General features: G+C 44.5%; 1 protein-coding gene across 3 annotated transcripts in view; it reads left to right on the top strand.

The window, feature by feature from the left end:
• The first annotated feature begins 615 nt into the window (after nt 1–615).
• The window catches only part of BMP2K (BMP2 inducible kinase), a 55,443-nt gene continuing 46,597 nt past the window's right edge, over nt 616–9,461 (top strand). For all 3 annotated transcript variants that reach the window (XM_042812919.1, XM_042812918.1, XM_042812917.1), the window contains exon 1: nt 616–841. In XM_042812919.1, the coding sequence (XP_042668853.1) occupies nt 694–841 (148 nt within the window). In that variant the 5' untranslated portion in view covers nt 616–693. The remainder of the gene's footprint in view (nt 842–9,461) is intronic.

The raw sequence follows: 9,461 nt of genomic DNA, 5'->3' as shown, positions 1-9,461 counted from the left end.
GAAGCTTTTTTTCTATAAAAACTATTCTCAAACTCCAATTGTGTTGGGGAAACCCCAGTTTTGCTCCCTCAATGTCTACGGAGCAGATGTCCAGCGATGCTGGACAAGTTTCACAGAGAGAAATCCACAGCTGATGTTTTTTTTTCCACATCCATATTTTTATCACACCTTTTCAGTCTGTGAACTGCTACTCGCTGCTTGGGACACTCGTGGAGATCCATTGCTAGGAATTCACTCTCGTCCTCACACCCTTTTTCTTTTATTATTATTATTTTTTTTACAGTTATTCTTCCTACGGGAAGCAAAGCGCAGCCCTCAACGACGCGCTGGGAGGACGGACACACAGCCGCCCTCACGACACACGAGAACGAACCACCCCAGCGCTCCACGCGCCTCCCGAAGCTCAAAACGTCACTTCCGGCCGCGTGCCCGCCTGCGAGAGGCGGGCTTGCGCCTGCGCGATGCGCCGCAGCGCCCCCCGCTCCCTCCCCTCGAGGCACTCCCTCCCCTCGCGGCGCGGTGCGGGGCTGTGCTTCTCGGCTCCCCCGGCTCGGGTGCGCCGCCCCCTTCCTCCCTTCCCTCCTCCTTCTCCTCCTCCCCGCGGCGGGCAGAGGCGGCGGGGAGCGGTCGAGGAGCGGAGGCATGTGAAGCGGGCAGCTCCCCATCTCCGGCCGCCACGGGGCCCCGCTCGCCATGAAGAAGTTCTCCCGCATGCCCAAGGCCGAGGGGAGCGGCGGCGGAGCGGGCGGCGGAGCCGGAGGAGCGGGCGGCGCGGCCGCCCTGGGCCGGGTGTTCGCAGTCGGGCGGCACCAGGTCACCGCCGAGGAGCTGCTGGCGGAGGGTAACGCTGGGGCCGGGGACGGGCCGGGCTGGTCTGGGGGGCATCTGGGTGCCCGGAAAGCTGGGGTGGGCCCCGCTGCGGGCCCTGCCGTCCCGCGGTACTGCTGCAGGGCGGTGGAAATGCTCCTCGCTTTGCACGGGAGCCCAACGCGCGCAGCTGAGTGGTTGCACGCAGCTTTGTTCGGTTCAGCGTCTTCTTGAAAGTTTTCTCGGGGCAGATCGTTCTGTAGCCTGCAGTTGAAACAGTTGAGAGTTGTGCAAATGTGCTTCCTTCTTTTGGGGACGGAAGTAGCAGGAGTTGAACGGCTTTCGTGTGGCCCCTTCAAGGCGGGTGACAAGAGCCTGTGGGAGTCAGGGCAGCGCCGATCTGTTGAAGGTCTTCAAAGCCTGACGTATTCAACCCAAATGGGCTTCAGAACAGAAGAAAAACACAGGTGGCTGTTGTAATTGCACGGGTAAGGTCGTGGTGAAGAAGCCACAGAGGAGCAGTGTTCCTGTTGGTGAGCTGTTGGGACAGAAGTGTGTGCTGGGGGCTGATGGGACGCTCGCTGTGAGCTTTCTGTTCAGCCCTGCTATTCCTGACACATTGCAGCAGTTCATGAATGAAAAGTTTCCTTTTACCTGGGAGTGACTTCCTGACAGTCGTGTTTTCCTGCGATGAGGTTGCAATTAATAGTAATTGTTGGGAGGTGATGTATTGGTAATATTAAGGTCCAATATTAATACTTACTATAAATCCTGATTAATAATCCCCTCTCCTTTGGCACAGGAACAACTGCATTTTTTTTCTCTAATCCCTCTGCATGTTACTGGTTTTATTCTATGGAAACCCAGTTCTGCTGAGCTGCTTGAGCTTGTCAGGCAGGTCCAGTTATGCAGTGCTGGTGAAATACAATTTATGAGTTTAAGGGATTTATAGTAGAGCTTTAGGTCGTGTAACAAGAAGCATTGTTAGTACATTAATGACTGTAACCAACTTAACAAGCCTTTTTCAATACAGATGCATAGCAACATTCTGTGGTATGGAGAGGTTCTTTTACTAGCTGTTAGGATTAATAGCATGATATGTCTGTTGGATTCCAAGTGTTGACCCCCACACTGTCCTTATTTTGCTTCTGAATTGGAAAATTGAGACCTGATGTTTTTAAGTGATGAAGGCTTTCTGTAACTAGAACAAGTAGCACGAGTGATGCCAAAGGGCTCAAGTCGTAACTACGTTCACTGTTCTGATGTCATAGACTGTACTAATTTTAACCTTTGCTGTGTTTCCTTTGTTGGTACAGGTGTTGCTCACAAAACACTTCTGTAGTTTTTAACAGCATTGTTTTATTGCAGTGTTTTAAAGGCAAAGCCGTGTTGCATTATGCATAGTTCTCTTGCACAAGTCATTTATATAGTGCTGTCTAAAGCACTGCAAGTTTACATAGTGAAGTAGGAACAAAGGTTCAAGAGCTGTGTTCAGTAGTATCTTGTTTCTTTTGTGTTAAACTTATCTCTTTTCTGAATGCTTCTTACCTTCAGTAACCCTGGGCTCAGTGTGTTGTAAGATGGAGTTTGTTTTTGATGTATGTTATTCAGAGATAGGGAAAAACAGTCAATTTGGATTAAGTTTTGATGGAGGGAAGTGAGTTGCTCATTGTCGCAAAGTATGAGGCAGAAACAGGGAGAGATAGTGGAGCAATGCAGGCAGAGTGAAGGCCTGCTGCTTGGATCTTTTTGTTGCACAAGAGTGCACGCAGTGAGGCAGAACTTTGGGAAATTAAATCTGATGCAAATATGGAGAAGTCTGTCTTTTTGAAGGATTGGGTGATGTGCTGGCAACACTAAAGTTAGTTACGGGGTAGCTCCAGTACTGAAAAAGGCTTTCTAGCACAGCAGCTGCAGCAGACTGAATGTGGAAACTATGAAACATCACTTCAAATCAATCTCAAATGTCAAATGCAGAACAGTAAATATTGTGAACAGTGAAAAGGAAAGTAAAACCAAGCAACTTGCCATAATATTTCTGATTTATGTAAGAAGGAGGTAGAAGGTTATGGCTTTGCAGTAGGGTGTGATACTACTTCATTTTTTGCCTTGACTTACGATTCAGAAATATATTTAAGGAAAACAGTGAAGCTTATCTTCCTGGAGACTGAAGGATAGGCACTGAAAGGTATTTTGAAATTAGAATTCAGTTCTATTATTCAGTTCTATTATTATCTGAGAGGTCTTGGAATTAATTGTGTGTTAAACTGAGGAAATAAAGCTTTTTCCAGATTTGAGACTGTCCGTGCCTTCAGATTTAGCAGGCAAAGATGGGCATAGTAAGCACTGTGTGCAAAGTTAGTGTGTTGGCGTCTTTTCACTGAGTACAGATAAAGCAGGGAGAGGCACTTTAGGATGTTAAAAAAATAAATTAGGAGGAAGGAGAGATGATGTGCAGTAGTCTCTAACAGGCTTAGTTTGAAAGCACAGAAAGATGCTCACTGTACTGCTTCCATTGTATTTCCTTTTCAGAATTGATCAGTGCTGTCATGAGGTATAGGTGATCATCTTTAAAAAATAAAGCTGCTGTGTAGGGTTTTTTTTTTGTTTTGTTTTCCTTTTTGGCTTGGTTTTGGATTTGTGTCTTTGGTTTTTCTTCTTCTGTGGTACAGTTAATAATCTGTCATTCAGTACCTCGCATTCCTTGAACTGGCATTTCAAGTACCACTGTTTCAATGACTCCTTCAGGCTGGTAGTTCTGCTGTTGCCTGGGACAGTAAGTGTTGAATCTGGCCACTCTGTGATTTCTTAATTAAGCCATATTTATGTAGTTCAACGGCGAAATGGGTTAACTTCATGTCAGATGGTAGCCCCTTCTTTTAGGCTACAGAGTGTTTGTTTCTTTGGAGTTGCTGCACAAACGAGGCAGGAATCCATGCCTGTGCTTGTTTTTTAAGCAGAAGCTCCAAGCCAGTGAGCTGGGACCCTGCTGAAAGAATGAAAAGGATTGGTGCAGCTTAGACCATCTGGAGTTCATACTTTTTCAAAGCAGTTAGAGGGTTGGAACTTGCATTTCGAAAATACTCTTGTTTTGTGAAAAAATAATAGCACTGCTGCTAAGTGGTTGTAGGCTTCCATAGTGGGCTCGTACTGGTGGGCCTGGAGCAATCTTCAGCGAAGAGCCTTAAATTGTAAGAAATGGTGTTCTAGAAACAACAATCAGTCATTATGATCACAAAGTGGGAATGCTAATCTGGCTGTGGGTAAGCTGCTGTGAAGTGGATTTCTCAGGATCATCCAGTAGGTGCTGTTTGCCTGTGACCCTGGTTAGAGATGAAGAATGTGTTTGTGTACTTGAATAAGGTGCAAGAAGGGGGTGACTGTTACCGAAAACCATGGTTCTGGCAAAGGAGTCTGCTGATGGTTTTTGCAGGGAGCAAGAGTCTCTTGTCATGAGGTTTGAATGCTTTTTTTTCCCCCTCTGACCATCCTACCAGAAAGCTTGTGGAGGTGGAATATTTGTGACTTGCTTTAGAGAAACTAGTTAATACCTTGTGCAGCTGGTTTCCAGAAGTTTTCAGAGTGCTGCTTTTCTGCAAATGTCTTCATATCTAGGAGCAAAGGACCTGGGGGCAAAAAAGCATCTGAGATCGTTATTGCTTTTAAGTTAATAAGTTTTTGTATTACACACAATGTTTGCTTCATTTTTTTAAAATATGGTGGTTAAATCATTAGTTTCTATGAGCATAGAGGACAAATGAAAAGTTGAAGTTTCCCTGTGTAAAATTGGAAACTCATCCTTTCTTGTATAATCTTTCCTATGCTCCAACTTCCTGGAGTCAGTGCTGGCAAACTCTTGAAGCAATGAGCATGCAAGCTGGATTGTTCTGCTTCAACTGAGCATGCACGTACTTGATGATCTGCATTATTTAGTTGGTCTTTCATTTTTATACTGTCCAAACTGAGTCCTAAAGCTGCCTTAGTGAGGAGTATGCTCCTGCTCCTTGAGGTCATGTGCTCTGCTCTTGTAGGTTGTCATGCCGTTGGAGATTTGCAATTGAGGAAGCTGCTGCAGATTCTTAAGTGTGCCTGTGTACATCGTTCACTGCTTTCTCTCGTGTGTAAGTTTGACTTTGTTGTTTGTTCTGCAGGGAGAAGTGCCCTTGTAATGGATCTGTTAACTTGAGTACTTGAAGTGATTAAATGCGGTATGGGGTACCAACCCACCTAACTTAGAGGTCCTGATTCTGCGCTGTGCAAGATGCAGCTTAATCTCCAATGTGATGAATGTAGCTGCTGCAGTGTCATTTCTGTCATGACTCTGTGGCATGGTGATCTCTTATGCAGCAAGATGAAACTTTTAATTACTGGGATTCTTCATTGGTTTCGTGTTTATGTAGCATTGCTGCTTTTTGCTGTAACTGCTATTTAGTTTTCAGTAGGAATCCAGGTCAGTTGCTTGGATAGATCAGAAGCTGGAAGGTTGTCTGGAAATATTACTTATGGACTTTGAGTTGTGATTGGTCATGTCTAATTTTCAGCATATAACATTACTGAATCTGTGCTTACGCATGATCTTAAAGGTTGTGCCTGTTTCTCATTCTGTCTCAGACACAGCTTTGCTTTGCTAATATTTGAGTAGCAGATACATCTTAAGTCCGGGAGGTACGCGGGAAGAAGAAAGCAGCATGAGGACTTCCTGACTTTGATTTTGACTGAATGCATAGAAAAGCTGCGTGCAGCTATAACACCAGTCACAAGTGATGTTCCCCGGGGGGAGGGGGGTACTGGGGCCTGTCCTCTTCAGTATCTTTATTGATGAGCTGAATGAAGGCATTGAGTGCACCCTAAATAAGTTTGCGGATGACACCATGTTGGCTGGAAGTGTGGATCTGCCTGGGGTAGCGAGGCCCTGCAGAGGAATCTGGACAGGCTGATTCACTGGGCTGAAGCCAATGGGATGAGGTTCAACAAGGCCAAGTGCTGGGTCCTGCACTTTGGTCACAGCAACCTTACAGGCATAGGGCAAAGTGGCTGGAAGACTGTGCAGGGGAAACAGACCTGGGGGTATTGATTGGTGCTCAGCTGAACATGAGCCACCAGTGCCCAGGTGGCCAAGAAGGCCAATGGCATCCTGGCTTGTACCAGAAAAAGTGTTGCCAGTAGGAGCAGGTAAGTGATTATCCCACGGTATTCAGCACTGATGACGCCACATCTCAAGTACTCTGTTCAATTTTGGGCCCCTGTCTACAAGAAAGACATGGAGGCCCTGGAGCATGTCCAGAGAAGGGCAATGAAGCTGCTGAGGGGTCTGGAGCACAAACAGGGAGCAGATGAGGGAGCTGGGTTTGTTTAGTCTGGAGAAGTGGAGGCTCAGGGAGGCCTTCTTGCATTCTACAACTGCCTGAAAGGAAGTTGTGGTGGAGTGGGGGTTGACCTCTTCGCTCGCATAACTACAGATAGGACAAGAGGGAATGGCCTCAAATTGCACTGGGGAGATTGAGACTGGCTGTTAGAAAGTACTTCTCCAAAAGAATGGTCAGGCCCTGGGACAGGCTGCCCAAAGAGATGGTGGAGTCGCCAACCCTGGAGGTCTTCAAGAAGCATTTAGATGTTGTTCTGAAAGACATGGTTTAGTGGGAAATATTGATGGTAAGTGGACAGTTGGACTTTTCTTTTCCAACCTTAGTGATTCTATGACAGCCCCAGAAGTAAGCATGGCTGCCTTATTTCAAATTTTTTTTTAAGAATGGCAAGGGGTGAGATGCTGAAAAAAGTTTTGATCCATAAGTAAAGAAAATAGGGAGCTTATGCTTTAATGCTTGGGATTTATCTTCAGTGTTTTCAAGCCTAATGCAGGCAGATAAACTGCAAGTAGATTGTTGTTCTGCCTTTTACAGGGTGTAGCTATATTCCGTGTAATAAGGGAGCCTAAACTAGGAGTGAGTTTGGATATTAGCACATGGTCCTTGTCCTATGTGAATGTGCAAGTGAAAATACTGTTTCTTGTAATATAGTGAACGAAGTGCTGTTAACCTGATTTGCAGTGCTGTGTACGCAGGAAGCTTGCATGCTTAGTGCATTACCTACCTTGGTGCATTCAAGGAGAAGTACCATTCTCACAGTACCAAACAGCTTTTGTACAACAGTAGGACTTCACTGTTGCTCACCCACTCTCTACAGCTGTTTCATGTAAATGGAGGTTAAGGACCATGTAATTTGACAATGTTGTCTATTGTACAGCCAGTGCTTGTTTAGCTCCTAGGCACTTGGTCTAATATTCTTCTTATTGTCACCTTGGACTTTGCATCCCCTAAGAACACTCATTCCTGCACTTAACTGTACATGAACATGTAGTGCTCTGCCTCTTTGGACTGCAAATAGTCGTTCCTTTTTCAAGGAAATTATCAGTTTAACTTCTGGGGGCCCAGAAGTAGTTAAACACTGAGCAAGTGCTTTGGAATCTGATAGTTCTGAGCTAAGTTGTTGGGAGAGTGGCCAAGAGTGTGATTGTCATACAGCAAAGCAGCTTGATTGGAGCAGTATCACGTTAATACGGTGCAGTCTGAAGCCATCTTTCTTTTGCCAGAGGTTGGCAGGCAGATCAAACAGATGAGTGTGCCATCTACTTGTTTTTTTTTCTTGTGTATGTGTTTTGTAAAACGTGCTAATGTTACAGTGATCGAAATGGGGGTGTACGTGTGCAGGTTTTGTTTTTTTTTTCTCAGTGTAGAACTCCTGGATAGCCTTGAGTGGTAAAGCAGCATGAAATGCTAAGGAATATGATAATTTTATCTGTTAAAAGCCTTGGTAGTTCTTTGAAAGAGAAAACGTGGACTTATTTTGAGCGTGCGTTTTTCATCTGAAGGCTTTTTGTTTAGATGTCAGTATTTTACATGTCGATATAGAAAAGCAAAACTGTTAGCTGATGCAGGCAGGTGTTGGTGGGTGTTCTGTAGAAACTAGTGACTCTGGAGAGGACATGCTTCTTTGTTTGGGTTTTCAGAGTTGTAAGTCATTAACCAGTACATTACCCCCATGGAAGTACTTGTACAGCTTTCCTGTGTGTGGAAAAGTAAACACCAGACTGTGTCCCGATCCAGCTGCTTAATTAGTCTCCCTGTCTGTGTCTGGGAGTAACATGAGCATGCTTTAACAAAGGCAGATGTTAACTGTGTGGACTTGGGTATCTTCCTAGCTGTAGGTGTGTGTTTATTTTAGCTGTAGATGTGTGAACACAGTGTCAGGTAAGCATCTCACTTTTAGATAAATAAATTGCAGTGTAGGTGAGAGGGAAAATATTTTGTGTAATCGTCTAGGTTGTATTTCTTGTCTGTGGTTTTACAGCATCGTTTTTAAGCCTTCATTCTTGAAACTGTTAGTTTCTTAACCTTGGGCCATATTGATTTTATTGTAGCTATTTTCTGCCTCCGTAATACTTGAGATAAGTAGGTTACCGTAAGTCAAAGGAGTTGCAGCTGTCAGCAGTGCTGTGTTAACTGACACTATGAATGCTCTGTGCCTGCCAAAGTGTGCAGTGGTGTGTCAGATTACAAGTGGCTCTAGTAAACATTTTATTTTGCATTTGGGGCTAATTAGCGACATAGACGCAGCCAGTCACCTCATTGATTGGTTAGGATGTTGTTGTTATCCTAAGAAATTGCTGGGTTTCCTGACATCTGTTTTGGAAAGTTTCTCCTCAAGTGTTTTTATAGGTTTAGCTTAGAAGCTGTTAATATCCCAGATGAGCAGCTGCTTCCTGAAATGTTTGAAGTATGCTTGCCTACTTCTAATACCTTAAGCTGAAAGCCTGAGTCTGGTTTCCAGATCGCAGTGATACCAAGCAGCAACACTTCACTGCCACAGCTGATGTCATCCCCGGTTGTCTTTCTGCTGAGTAGAGATGTCATTGTCCTGTATTTTCCTCTCCAGCATGGTGCAGGTTCTGTCTTTTTTTTTTCCTCCTCGTTATTGTCTAGCTACTTACAAGGAAGGAAAATGAATTCCTCTTTTCCCATTTTTCTGGTAGCCTTGAGAATGGATTTTGGTTTCTTGAATGTTTTTCTGTTGGTAACGAAGATGGGAACCTTTCCCTTCCTCTCGTCTGATTTATGCTTTCCCTGCTCATGGTTGTCCAGGTTGGTTAGGTTTGTATTAGTAGCAGTGGGACATCTTAGATGTACTTGAGAACCTAGCTCTCAAACAAGAAGCAAGTTGAAGGAGAAAGGTCAGAAAAGTACAAGTTACAAATGGGAATGAAAGGAAATAAATGAGATCCTAGGGATTTGTTTTAGTGATGTGGGAAATATTTCTTCTGTTTTGAATAGCAAATGACATTTTGCATTTACTGCTGCTTTGTTCCAGAACAACGTCAACACAGATGTTACAAAACACCAAGGCTACGTTGAGGAACTGAAAGCTGGTTAACTTTGTGTTCTCCCTGTAAAGCCTTTTTTGGGCTTAATTCATAATAATGTCATATTTGCCTCACCACTCCTGTTGCAATTGATAAAAATACTGAATAGGTGATTATGTAGGATCATATGAGAGCAGACGGTTCTGTCTTTCTTTGTCTTGTTCTTGAGGTGTCAGAGTTGGTACTGATCAGAAGAACATCACGGCCCCTTAGGGGAAATCTTTATCCTGTAGGTGGA

Source organism: Centrocercus urophasianus, unplaced genomic scaffold (genome assembly GCF_019232065.1).
Source record: "Centrocercus urophasianus isolate 14NV4802_14NV808 unplaced genomic scaffold, USGS_Curo_1.0 seq_13, whole genome shotgun sequence".
Taxonomy (NCBI): Eukaryota; Metazoa; Chordata; class Aves; order Galliformes; family Phasianidae; genus Centrocercus; species Centrocercus urophasianus.
This window is presented reverse-complemented; position numbering and strand designations above follow the sequence as displayed.